The sequence below is a fragment of the Anastrepha ludens genome, chromosome 2 (genome assembly GCF_028408465.1).
Source record: "Anastrepha ludens isolate Willacy chromosome 2, idAnaLude1.1, whole genome shotgun sequence".
Lineage (NCBI taxonomy): Eukaryota > Metazoa > Arthropoda > Insecta > Diptera > Tephritidae > Anastrepha > Anastrepha ludens.
In genome coordinates this window covers 63,741,396-63,755,612 of record NC_071498.1, presented here as the reverse complement: position 1 = coordinate 63,755,612, position 14,217 = coordinate 63,741,396, and the positions used below count along the sequence as shown (strand labels likewise).

Here is a 14,217-nt window from a genome sequence, read left to right as displayed (position 1 = left end):
TTAATATTATATATTTTTCTACAATATTATAATTTTTTTTTAATTATTTTTCTATTAATATTATTTTTTAATTATTTTTCTATTATTATTATTTTTTAAATTATTTTTTTATTATTTTTAGTTTATTATTATTATTTTTGTTAACTATTTTTTTATCATTATATTTTTAAAATTTTTTTTTTTTATTATTATTTTTTAATTATTTTTCTATTATTATTTTTTTTTTTATTACTATTTTTTTTTATTGGTTGGTTTAAGGGTGACCCCGCATCGGAGTGCCACATAGACCGCAAGTTGGGTCCGTTGTGTTGCCCTAGAGCTCATTATATTATATGATTTCCCCACCTAACCGAGATTTTTATTATAGATTTTGGTCCAAGATATTAATTCGTTTCGAGAATTTAATGAGAGATTCGATTTTCAGGTCCGAGAGTACTGAAAGATTGTCAATTGTTGGAGAGCCTAGAAGAGCGAGTCGACTTCTGGCTAGGCCGGGACAACTGCACAGCAAATGCCTGCTCGATACTTCGTCGTCGCAGTATCTGCACAGGTCGTTTTGAGGAACCCCGAGCCGACGTGCGTGAGTGTCCAAAAGGCAGTGGCCGGTGATAAGAGATATTATATGCCTTAGTTCGTGTTTCGAAAGAGTTATAAGGGTTTTTGTCTGTTTCAGATTGTAGGATGGCCAGATTTGTCTGGTCGTAACGCAAGTAGTTTCCATTCACCACCTCCGATCAGCAATGCTATGAAATTCTCGATCAATGATCTTTTTTTTATTACTATTCTTTTTTTCTATCATCGCACGTCATAAGGGTATAATTTACTATTTCTTTCGTGTGCATTGTTTTTTCCCTAAAATTCTCAACTGTACTATGAAAATGTTCTCGCATGTTGCGCTCCACGATCTACGCCATCCGGCTCATCTTCGAAGCTTAGCATCATTCACATGCTGCTTTACAGAATTCTGCTAGATAGAGATTTGATCAAAGATACCAGAACTTGTAAAAACAATTCTGATACCACCTACAGTTTTACAACGCCTGAGATTTTCCTGTTACACTGAATTTAATTGCTTGTCAAGCACGAAACCGCTTCATAATTGAACTTTCTCATACCATAAAATGCTTTTTGTCTAACCACATTTAGAGCCGCAATACGATTAATGTTTGTTTGTTTGCCTTCACACGTCTTCTTTCGTTTTCACTGCATGTGTGCTTTATCGCCCGTAAATTGTCTGAGTTGCATTTGGCTCGCAAATGGTCTATGTAAACTTCCTGTTTGTGTGCAATTGTTGTGATTTTCTTTTTTTTTTTATTGTTTTCTTATTCTTCAATGTTTTCCTCTTTTTAGTTAAATAAATTCTTTTCTTTCATCATACATTTGTAGTTCTGCTAAGTAGAGTGATTGATGGAAAGCAAATGATCGCTAGTTATGGATATGGCTAAGACTTGATGGCTTGCAGTCAGTTTGGGTAATTCTTTTTGTCAGCCATTCATTCATATAAACCACATGCAACACTGCTACCTATGCAATGCCATATATTTGTATGGATTACACGCTGGTTCATCAGTCAGCCTGTCAGTGCGTCAGTCAAGTGGTCTACAGGCTTTTATACGTTTTGTCGCCTTCAGTCCATGCCGCATTCAAATGTGCATGGAAACAAGTACAAAAACTGAAAAACAAAAAACACAACATACAACAGAATGGCAGAAAGTGAGCATGCAAGAAAAGAAATTGACGAAAATTATACCAAATTAATTGTGCAAGTCGAAGACGAAGAGCTGGCATCAGGCAGCAACATCCAATACAGCAAAGAGTAAAGGAAATCTCACGCCTGCAGATGTTGGTTGAAGTGTCGCTCAGCATCTCTCTTGCCAGCATAAAATTTAGTAGCATACGAGACACATTTTCTTCACCTTTATTTCTTGAAAGAGTGTACCCATGCACATTAGGGCTGCCCTATGTTGTCAATGCTTGCCGTTATGTCGTGTTTTGCTATATTAGTTAGAAAGCGAATTCTGTTAAAATGTATTCGTATTACACTTTACTCGTATATTCGTTTATGAGATTGAAATAGTTTTTACGATAGTCGCTCTATCGTTAGCTTTTCTGGTGGTCAAAAATGAACAGCAGATTTTACATAGGAATCTTTGAAGCTCATCTGTTTTCTTTTTAAATTTCCTAAACCCATAGAAAATGTATGGGACATTATTTACGAGTATGTCAAATACAAGAATTACAAAACCGAAGAACAGCTAAAGTTCCAAATAATTTAACTAGCAAGGGATCTTTGAACAAAAAATTAAATGTTTTATAAAACGTCTACAAAATCGAACTTACAAAATTTGGAGTAAGTTTTTTATATTTTTTATTTCTATGTATTATTATTATTTTATTTTTTACTATTAGGCTGCTTTTTCAAAAAAACAAAAATATTGTAAAACAGAGCAACAGCTGCACTGAAAGCCCTTGCCAACCCACGCTACTCTTCGAAGTTAGTCGGTGAATGTAAGACAAAACTGAACAGTGTTGCAAAACACAACAAAGTTAGTCTTATTTGGGTGCCTGGACATTGTGGTATTACAGGGAACGAGTTAGCTGATAAATTGGCAAATGAAGGCTCTGCAAGTATGCCACTAGGCCCTGAACCCTTTCTAGGTGTCAATTCCGCATCGATTCAACTATGGATTGACGACTTTATGAGGTCTACCTACAGAGGTCGTTGGTCTGAGTTGAACTCGTGCAGAGTAGCCAAGTGCTTTGTGAAAATACCAAACAGGAAAACAGCGATCAGCAGAAAGGACTTGGGAGTACTGGTGGGTGTAATCACGGAGCACAACGTCTGTGGTCAGCATATGGCTGCCATGGGGGTCGTAGACAGCCCGATATGCCTATCCTGTCTTGAGAATGACGACAATGCAGAGCATTTTCTCTGTAGCTGTCCTGCATTTTCCAGAATCAGACTTAAGATATTCCGGATTTCTTATAGTTCATCAATGAATCCAAGAGATTTGTGGAAGAGTGGCCTCAAACTAATTTGTCCGTTTTACCATCCACTTTTTACCTTTCCTATCTCTATTCTTTCTACTGATATCTATCCGGGCGTAGTACAATGGTCTACTGACTGAATGCTTGGACTTGTCCAATCCCCCACAAATCTTATCTAATCTAAAACAGAGCAAAAACCTAAGTTCATAAAACATTGTAAATAAATAAATTCGATATGACAGGACATTATTATTATATTACTTACTATAAATGTGGATGAACTGCGTGTTCACCATATGTAAATTTCGTTCAAAATGTACCCAAACCAGCGAAAACGTAAAAATTTAAAAGAAAACTAAAAAAATGTTTTTTTTTTTGTTTTTAATTATAAAAATCAAAACAACCCTAATTGCAAGCATACATTATTATTAGGCCACTGCGACCAAAAATATGTGAATGCATGGCAATACCACTGGGGCGGTGTAGCGTTTTGTTATAGACTTTTTCAAAAACAACCCTAATATGAAAGCATACGTAATACGGTGTCAAGCCAATACAGAGAAAAGGAAACTCATAAAAAAATTGTACAATATTTAAAAAATCAGAACAACACTAATATGCAAGCACAAATAATACGGTGACATACCCAACAAACTTTTCTTTTTTTTTTTATTTAAAAATCAGAACGACCCTAATATGCAAGCGTACATAAACGGTGTCATCTTTACGCTTCTTCTTTATTATATGTAGCTATCTTCTCGATACTACTTACATACAAGCGTCAATTTATCGTGTGAATGTGTATTACATTACATTACCACTCCTCAGTTGGTTTCTTTACAATTCTTGAGAATACCTCTTAACATTACTCCGCATGTCGCATTTGCGGTCTACTCATTTCCTATTTTTATAACACATTAACTTTTTATGCTCTTCCTTATTTGTTCATCTGAATTTTGTTGCATTTACTGTCATTTCCAAGCACTTTCAGACACATTCGCATATTTATGCGTCTGCTTACTGTAAATGCGGTGAAGAGAGTGCATGCATTGAATGGGGTATATGAGAGCGGTGGTGTAGAGTAAGAGGTGAGTTTTAGGAACATATGTTTGCATTGTATACAGCGAGAATACATCTACGACAACAAATAAACGCTTAATGATATGTGTTGCTCTTACAACGTTTGGCTTGCTGCACTGCGCTGCACTGTGTTGTGTTGCTGTCGACTACAAATGCAGCGGAAATGGAAAATAGCAGGCTGCACCAACAACAAAGCAGGCAACTTAGCCACTAACAGCGGCAGCAGCAGCTATAATTTTTATGATTTTATTTTATGGTATTAGCTGCCACATATGTATTTGTACGTATATATTGCTTTATATATAGTACATATACATGTGTAACATAAGTATGTGTGTGTGTATCGAAGTGAGCAACCAGGCTTTCAGCAAGCAGTTCGTGTAACTATAGGCAGCAGTAATAGGAGGTAATTGTTGTGTGTGCGGCCAGCAACATTGTTTGTTTATGACACATGATTGTAGCAACAAAATATTGATAAACATCATGAAAAGTACATACATATGTATGTCCATATAATTTTTCTCAAAATTGTCTTTAAATTTATTTAATAAGCGCATTGTCTATAAGTTATGAAACGGCTAAAATTATTCCTTTCATTTGTGAGTTGTAATTGTAGAAAGGAATGATGGCTATAATAGCAGATTTTGGTCATAGTTCATATATACATATGTATGCATATGTAAGTGGAAGAATTTGAGCCAAGTTAATGTGACTAATCAGAAATTCAGAGAAGTAGATGTATTAAAGCTGTTTTTGGCCGTTCTAACATGGTTTAGTTATTTTCGAAATTAGCTCATTTTGGTCTGTTAACATGCTGTAGAGAGAATAGTGAACTTATTGATTGCTCTCTTTCTCTGTATCGTGCCAAATGAGTTGATTTAATTGCTTCAGAGCAAACAAAACCCAACAAATACATACAGTGGCGGTCAAACTAATAACAGCGCGACATATTGCCAAGTTTTGAGTATTGTTTTTTTTTTTTTTGTGTTTCGTAAAAATATGGTCCATACCAGAGTGTATTAATAAATTGGGCCAGACACATTCATGTACCCTTAAGTAACCTTATTTTAACACAGAAAAATACAAATTTGCTTTCAGAAAGTTTATTTGCGTTTCTCTTCCAAATTAACCCAATCATTTTTTTATTCAAACATCATTTCGTTTTATTGAAAAAGGTGGATATTTCCTTCTTGTAATTGCTTTGGTGTTTACTTTACAGGAATTGTGTTTTTGAAATTTTTAAGTGGGCTAGTTTTCAAAGAGCGTTAACAAACAAATTTTTAATTTGTTGACAACGAAATTAAATTTTTTCTTTTTTGCTGAAGAAGGTATAGTCTTGCGCGAGTCTGGCACACATTTAATAAAATCCTTCAACGAAAAATTCCACTTATCAGATTTATCTATATATATAATTGGCGTGTACACCCTTTTTGGGTGTTTGGCCGAGCTCCTCCTCCTATTTGTGGTGTGCGTCTTGATGTTGTTCCACAAATAGAGGGACCTACAGTTTCAAGCTGTCTCCGAACGGCAGATATTTTTATGAGGAGCTTTTCCATGGCAGAAATACACTCGGAGGTTTGCCATTGCCTGCCGAGGGGCGACCGCTATTAAAAAAATGGTTTTTCTTAATTTTGGTGTTTTCACCGAGATTCGAACCGACGTTCTCTCTGTGAACTCCGAATGGTAGTCACGCACCAACCCATTCGGCTACGGCGGCCGCCAATCAGATTTATCTACGAAACTAAAAAATCGAAAAAAAAAATTAACAAAAAACTAAAAAAAAAATTCAAAAGTTTTCAAGTATCTTAATTTAAAAGCATATTTTTAAAAAGTATAAAAATATAATTCAAAAAACCTTTAAGGGATATCAAAATTTATTGATTTTTTTTGAATTTATGAATTTTTTTGAGTAAATTTTACCTAAAAAAGTAAAATGAAACTGAAACACTCTGTATTAAAACTGTCAGCGTTAAAAAAATATCGAAATTTTCAAAAAATTTTCAGTGTACTTCTTGTTAAACTCTAGCCTCAAGAATTGATGAAAACGTCCAAAACACTTGGATCACTTTTCATGGAATCGCTTAGAAGTTAGCGGGTAATCTAAGAGTTCACAGCGGAAGTCCTGCAGATGGGCAGATTTTTCTTCTTGATTAGCGCTATAACCGCTTACGCGATTTTGGCCGAGTTCCACAAAGCGTGTCAGTCGTTTCTTTTTTTTTTCCTCTGCTACCACCACCTGTTACCGCATCGAATCCTCTAATAGGGTCGAAGCGTTTGTATCCATTCGAACGACAAAACCGCTGGATCTTTACTCGCTGCTGTATGTCTATGTCATCGTAAAGCTCATTGTTCCATTACCTGCTATATTCGCCGTTGCCAACGTGCAAAGATCCAAAAATCTTCCGGAGAATCTTTCTCTCAAACACTCCAAGTGACGTCTCATCGGATACTGAGCTATACGTTAGGACGGGCATGTTGCGAGCCTTGAAGAGTGTTAGTTTTCTTTGTCTATGCAATTGCCCATTTGGGAGTCCCAAACCCAGCGCACAACCAGATTTTCTGGGTTGATTCACCTTCTCACATTAGCTCGCTACCCAGAAGGCACTTAGACGAAGCCCGGAAATTGTGAGCTGTTAGAACCATTTGCAGAATAATCTTCCTGGCCACTACCAAGTGAATGGCGATCAAGGACTTCCCCCACTTGAGTGGACTTCTACATATGGAACCATCCTCCAAGACCTAGACTAGCACACCCGTTAATGCAGAAGACTAGCTACACTACAAGAAACGTCCCCAAATGAAAGTGGAAAACAAAAGTCGAGCTAACCAATACCTTATAGGGAATCACTGGTTTAACGACAACATGCAACATTTTCTATAATATTTAGCTAAAGAAATTCAGAATTCCATTTTTAAATAAGACCACTTTCCACTTACTCCTCACAAATTTCGAAACAAGCTAACCAAATTTCATTTTCATTTCGTTCATTTGCAGCAAAAAACTGAGCTGAGTCCACCCGCACATCAAACACACAACGACACAAATAGCGCGCAAAGTGGCGGCAATGGCGGTGGCGGCGCTAGCAACAACTGTTTCAACTCCACCTCATCAGGTGCAGCATCCGCTTCAATATCCGCCTCAATCGCCACATCATCGACAGCAGCAACACTCTCCTCCACCGCCTCGCACAAATACACACTATCGTCGGATGCCAAAAATGGTGGCGCAACAAATTTAAGCAACAGCAATGCCATCTCGTCCGCGCCGAATGCGCACAAATCGGCCGCCGGCAGTGGGAATGCCAACAACAACAACAGCAACAACGGTGGCAATACAGCCAACCAAATAGGTGGCGGCAACAGCTACTCCAGCGCTAAGGAGCAGCAGCATCATCGCGATGACCGTTATGCGTCACAAGCGCAAGCAAGTACCGCCGCCGTCAATACAGGTAATGCGGCAGCCAATGCGCCTAGCCTTTACGTCTCTGTGCCACTCTCCACCGCCAATGTACCTGGAATTAATTTACCAACAAGTAGCGCGGCGGGTGGTGCGACAGGTGAGTTGGCGTGCCAAGCTGTATTGAATTACTCCGCATATTGCGAAAAATGTATAGATTTTTAATGCATTCTTGTATGTCTTTTTAATTTTAGATCATCATGCGCCACCCTCACAATCGACGCGTGCCGCAGCCGCAGCTATAAGCCAACAGCAGCAGCAGCAACAGCAACAAGGTGGTGGTGCCACATCGATTGGCATGGGCAGCGGTGGCGGCACATCAGGTGCGCATGCGACTGCCTCGTCAACACCACTGGGTGCTGGTAGCAACGGCGGCGGCGGAGGCGGTTGTGGTAGCAGTGGGCTGCTAGAACGGCAATCACCGCGCATACACCATCAACCGCCAGCGCTTTCCGAACATCATAGCAACAGTAACAGTAGTTATTTTGCCAATGCAGCCGCTGGCATGTCGGCAGCTGCGCACAGCAGCGTCATACATCAGAGCGGTAAATCGCCATCGGGCAGCATGATGCTGAGTGCGAGCAGCAATCCGAATCTGATGGCCACCACAACGGAGACCGGCAACCTGAAAATCAGTTATGAGAAGCAAACAACGCGTGTCAGTCAACTGCAGGAGCAGGAAACAGCACCGGTGCGAAGGAGCAGGTGAGTGTGTGGTCGTCGAAAATAGAGACGAAACAAATATCGTGTTTTCTGTTTTGTTTTGTTGCTGTGCTTCCGTTTCGATACAAACGCTTTTTTGTCGCATTGAAAACACACACCAAACGCTCATAAACAAAAGCACTCTACTACCCAAACGCCGGTGTTGCATGTTTGCCTACATATAAACCGAAAAAAACAATAACAAAAACTAAGAACCCCGAAACACTCTACTCACCACATAACGCTGCATGCAGCTAAGCAAAATACCTTTTAATTAACTTCTTAACTTTATTTCATTTAATTTACTAATTTTCTATTAAATATTTAATTGAAAAGCTTGTTAATAATTTTATTATAGTATTTTTTAACCATTAGTTCCCTTTTTAAACAAACACCTAAGTTCTTTTGCTTTTGCTGCTGTTGTTGTTCAAGCCCATCATCGAATCCGGAAACGTTTTTCTTTTTTTTTTCAATAATTTCATACTCAAATGTTACTAAAAATCGCTGTGAACACAAAATGTCGAAAGCTCTGATTTGTCATGGCTTTTACAAGGCTCATCCCAAACTACAAATATGGAACTAAAAAATATATCACGCCGAAGAAATTTAACAACACGTGCCCACGGCCGTGCAGTCCACATTAATACACGAGGAAATAAGCTGAAATTCGTTCGTGCCACTCTACAAGCATTCTACAAAAACTTTTGGAGAGTTTCTTATGCTGTTCCTAACCGTTCGATGCATGGATTACTTAACAAACATTATTTTTATTAAACTTCAATCAAGCAAATCTAAGCCAATGGACCTTGTAATAAAACAAGAAAAAGGAGTTGCTAAAGGATGAACACATCCAGTTAAGCTATTGAAATGCCTCTGACTAAATTTTGAGCTATATTCAGAATGAGGTTGAAGCTGGAACCGAAGTAAACTGGAAAGAATCTAATGTGCGAATTCGTATCATAGGATGGCTGCTAGCAGAATTATATGTAAAAAAAGTGTGAACTGAACTAGAGGAGCTCGCAATTTCATGTACACGAAATCTGAAATGTATGCACGAAAAATGTGTATATATTAAATGTATATGGAAATGATATAAAAACTCATGCCCTACGAGTATGTGAATCTGAAACCGTACTTGATAATATATAAGAGGACTACAGTTAAAGCAAAATGTTCACCTCCAGGTTGCAAAGATTGCCAAAATCTGCGCGTAGAATTTAATGACCATAAGAGTGTTTGAAAGTAAACATAATTTAACAGACTTTAAAACACCTGATTGCTGAGACTGAGGCTGTTTTCAAAAACTGTGAACTACACGACCAACTACTAAGATATTCCCATGGCAGGCGGTTCTACGTTACCTGAATGACTCGGGGCTTTTCTCGACCAAGGGCTGCCGCCCCAGCAAACTAGCCCTGTCTAGTTTACCGCACCTCACCAGCTACTAAGATTTTTGTTGCGTCTCAGAAATAGTTTATTTAAAGGCTTGTCATAAAAATGACTACAAAGCTATATAAAGGCATGAATAACTTAAAAACTATAGCAGTTCCTAATTCTACAGCAAAAACCCCCAACTTATACGTGCTGAACCATTGCTCTTGTAAAATATTGTAAAATAATTTCATACACCTTTTAAATTTGTTTATTTTCGAAACTGAGTTAAATTTCGTTTTCCCCCAATACTTACCACACACAAACACATATACTTGAAAGAAGAAATGTATAGTAAACAAATGTCAAAAAAAAAAAATACACATGGCCTAAAAGTCCCGGGCCTAACAAAGAAAACAGTTTTTTGTCTTTCTTTTTTTTTCAGAATTAGCTTTATTTCCATCAAGCGCAACGCAATCATTCCAGTACCGTTCTAACATTTGAATACCACTATTGCAGAACGATTTATCTTTTGCCTTAAAATAGGTCTCAGCTTCAGCGATGACTTCTTCAGCGAAATTTCTTACCGGCGATAATTTTTTTTAGGTCCACGAACAGCCAGTAGTCGCTGGGAGCCAAATCTGGCAAATACGTTGGATATGAGAGCAATTCGAAGTTCAATTCATATAGTTTTGTCACGGTTTTGATTGACTTGTGACACGGTGCGTTGTCTTGATGAACCAAAACAGTGAGCAAACGCGACACCCACTTTGAACAGAGCTTTCTCATAGTCAAATGCTCATGCAAGATAGAGCCAACACCTTCCTTTGATATCTTTACGATGTCAGCTAACTCTCGCAACTTTACTTTTCGATCATTCAAAACGATTTTGTCGATTTTTTTGATATTTTCTGGTGTTACCGTCTCATTTAGACGTCCACTGCGTTGCGCATCATCGGTGTCTACGACCACGTTTCAAGTCATCAAACCAACATTTTATTGTTGTTTCTGGCACTTTTCAAGCCATTGCTTCGCTTGAACGGTATTTTTCCCCATCAAGAAGCAGCGCGAAATTAAATAACGAAATTCTTTGTGATCCATTGTTTTGAAAATAACAAAAGTAGCGTCACAATAACTCACGAATTCATGAATATCATGAAATTTGAACAGCCGTCTTTTTAAGGTTAGTACTAACTGAAAAAAAGGTTAATGCAATAAAAATAGTGCCATCTATGTGTTAGGACCGGAACTTTCCAGCCCATGTGTTATTGAAAAAGCTCTAAAAAGCATATCAATGTCAAAAATGTATGCTTTGGAACCGCTTTAACTGTTGATTAAAACTGCAACATTATGTCTTTTTAAAGCACAGTTGACTAGCTTTTGGCAGAAATTCACCACACGCGCAATAACATACCACTGCTAAAAACTGAGCGCTGAAAACCAGTTTTGCAGCAAAAGTTCGACTTTGGCCAATTTTTAAACTTTTCTAACACTGCAAGATTGGATGTTGAAACTTGGTTTCGCTTGCAAGTAGGGCTGAACGAAAATCACTTAAGAAATGTATACATAAATCCACCACATTCCTTGAGTTAAATCGAAGCCAGTCAAAAAAATGCTCGGTTAAGAAAATGTATTTGTGTCAGAAATGCAATAAAACTCACCTCAGTATTAATACGAGTTTGTACATACATACATACAAATACTCAACATAACATACCACAGATTTATGTGCGACAGTACAACAAAAAATATATACACATACATATACAATATAACTTCATTGCAATCCATGAGTCAAAAAATAAAAATTAATTATGATTACTTTTGTCGCAAATATGACACAATTCACCGCCGCTTTAATATGAATTTGTATATACTTACACACATATATAGAAGTACTCAATTCACACTTACATGCATACAAACACAAATGTACATGTATATATGCATAAGTATAAACCTATTGATGCCTAACTCCAAAAATAATCCAAATCAAATAGTAAACTTTTAATTTATTAAAACAAAACTCACCACACGCACCCACACGCACATAACTACACCAAAGTCAAAATGTAATTAAGCAAATTTGAAAGTGAAAACTGATGAAGTATGTCAATATTTTTTCTTTGCTTTCTCTACTTTTTCTCTTCACAAAAAAAAACCAATGCGCTCACGCGTCCTGAGAAAATTAAATTGAATTTCTTATTAAATAATTCTGTGAAAATTCACCACGCACGCATTGTCATGGCTGTACTCTCTGACTCACCTTCCACAACCAACCAATATAATGAAAATTCACCATACACAAAACAAAACCAATAAACTTTTCCTCCACCTACCACCGCCTGCGTGCGCGTGCAACAGATCACGTTCTGGCGAGAGTGGCATGCAAGCATTGCAAGCTCAACATCTACAACAGCACCATCAGCAGCAGCAGCAACAACAACAAAGCGCACAATCGCAGCAGCAGCAACAACAACAACAGGGGCTGCCAGCACAAAAATCTAATTCGCGTTCAGGCAAGAAACGTGCAGCGGCCGCTGCAGCTGCGGCTGCGGCTGCTGCTGCTTTAGTGGGGGGCAAGAATCGCGATTCACCCGTGGAAAAATTGTCCAAATCATCGGCGTCGCCCATACAGCAGAATTTTCGTACCGACCTAACAACACCGACACCACCACCTACCGCACCCTCACCACTCTCGCTGCCACCGCCCAGCACTCCTACGCTTACACCAACACCCACACCTACCCATACGCCCTCACCATCGCCGGTTGTGATGTTGCATGGCAGCAGCAGTAGTAATGCATCCAACACAACGTCTCCGACAAGGCAAAAGGGTGGGGGGTCCAACACCAAAAGTGGCACCAATGGTAATGGTGGTAATGAAAACAACGGTGCGGGCAGCACAAATACTACCGGCGGAAATAATGGTAGTGGTGGTGGTGGTGCCACCAGTGGCACTACCAATATGACAGCAAAAAATCTAACACTGCCTAGTGCAGGAACTAACTTAATGTCAGCGTCTGCGTCTCCCTCGTCCGCCGGCCACGATGGTGTCGCTGCCGATGCCACAGCCAAATCTAGTAGCAATAACGGTGAAGTGGTTAATCTTAGTGCCAATCAAAGCGGTACAAGTAGCGGGAGACGTGGCGGCGGTAATGTTGCATCAGGCTCTTCAACCGTTATGACGGAGGGCACCAATATGGGCAGCGCTGCTGGTGCGACCAGTAAAAACCCTAGCGATGCGCCAGCGCCCATGGTCGCCTCAAATTTGAGTGGTAAACCATTGAATAAGAAATTGTTGCGCGCCCAGCAAACGCTCTATCAGCAACAGTTGGCCGCACAGCAACAACAACAACAGCAGCAACAGCAAAAACGTTCGCCTGACCCGAAAAATGGAGGCGGTAGAAATACTAACTCAGCCACTGTCACCACTTCCACTTCCTCTGCCAATCCATCCGCCTCCACCTCCTCTTCCTCTAACATGACCAGAGCTTCGCCTGCTAAAGCTTTATCGAACCTAACAAATTCTAACCTCCTAAACTCCAATCCCTCCACTGCTTCCCCCTCAAGAATCACCGCTCCATCTGCCGCTTTTACTAACACAATCACCAGCAACAGTAATAATAATAACAGTAGCAATAATAACGGTAATAATAATAGCAATAGCAATAGCGCCACTAACACAAGCCAACTGCAAACGCAACAGCACCAGCAACAGCAACAACAACAATCACAACAACAGCTTCAGTCGCAGCAGCAACAGCAGCCCAGTGTTGCTGCTGTTGGCGGCAGCAATAATGATATCATTGAAATTGTGCAATTAACCCCATCCAACTCTTCTACTTCTACGCTAACTCATCATCACCAACATCACGCACTTCATCATCCATCTCAACCGAAAACATTGCAATCCCCTGCAAATGCTACAACGACATCAACAACCACTTCTACTGGTATTCACCACAGAACGCCGGACAGCGGCATATACTCCTCCTCATCATTTGTTGCGAACAGCAGCGCCATCTCCAATGCTTCCTCCAGCAGCAGCAGTAGCAGCGGCGGCGGAGGCCTCAAATTTAGCTATGAACCTCAATCCAGCAGCATTGGCACGCCACCCATCATCGATTCGACAGCAGCGCATCTGCTCACCGCTGTCACCACCGCGACAGCATCGCTAAGCGCAGTGACAGGCAACATTACCACAACAACCTCAACCACGGCCATCAAAGATTCGCCACCCAGTTCACCTGGCTCTGAAATGGGTGCTGTAGCCACGGGGCCACGTAAGCGTGGGCGCAAAGCGAAGGATTCACACACCAATGAGGCGAAGGTTGATGTGAAAGTGTTCCAGAATGGGGGACATGTGATTGGTGCCACGGTTACAACCGCTGCCATTACGACCGCAGCCAGTAGTTCGCCGTCCAGTGTGACCAGTAGTGGTGCCGCCATTCATACTGCCGCCCATATGCTGGGCAATCAACTGAATCCGAACAGCAATGTGGCGCAGAAGCTCTCCGATCAGCTACACATGGAGATACAGGATCACAGCATCTATACTGCGGATGCAGTAACACCCCAGTTTGTGGGTGTGCCTTTTCCCGGAAAGTCAACGGTGG

At 39.8% G+C, this 14,217-nt stretch overlaps 1 protein-coding gene across 7 annotated transcripts in view; it reads left to right on the top strand.

Moving 5' to 3' along the window:
* Positions 1–14,217, top strand: part of LOC128871628 (mucin-19) — a 125,325-nt gene that overhangs the window by 88,076 nt on the left and 23,032 nt on the right. For all 7 annotated transcript variants that reach the window (XM_054113527.1, XM_054113526.1, XM_054113525.1 and 4 more), the window contains 3 exons: positions 7,064–7,625; positions 7,720–8,230; positions 11,963–14,216. In XM_054113527.1, coding sequence (XP_053969502.1) covers positions 7,064–7,625; positions 7,720–8,230; positions 11,963–14,216 — 3,327 coding nt within the window. The remainder of the gene's footprint in view (positions 1–7,063; positions 7,626–7,719; positions 8,231–11,962; position 14,217) is intronic.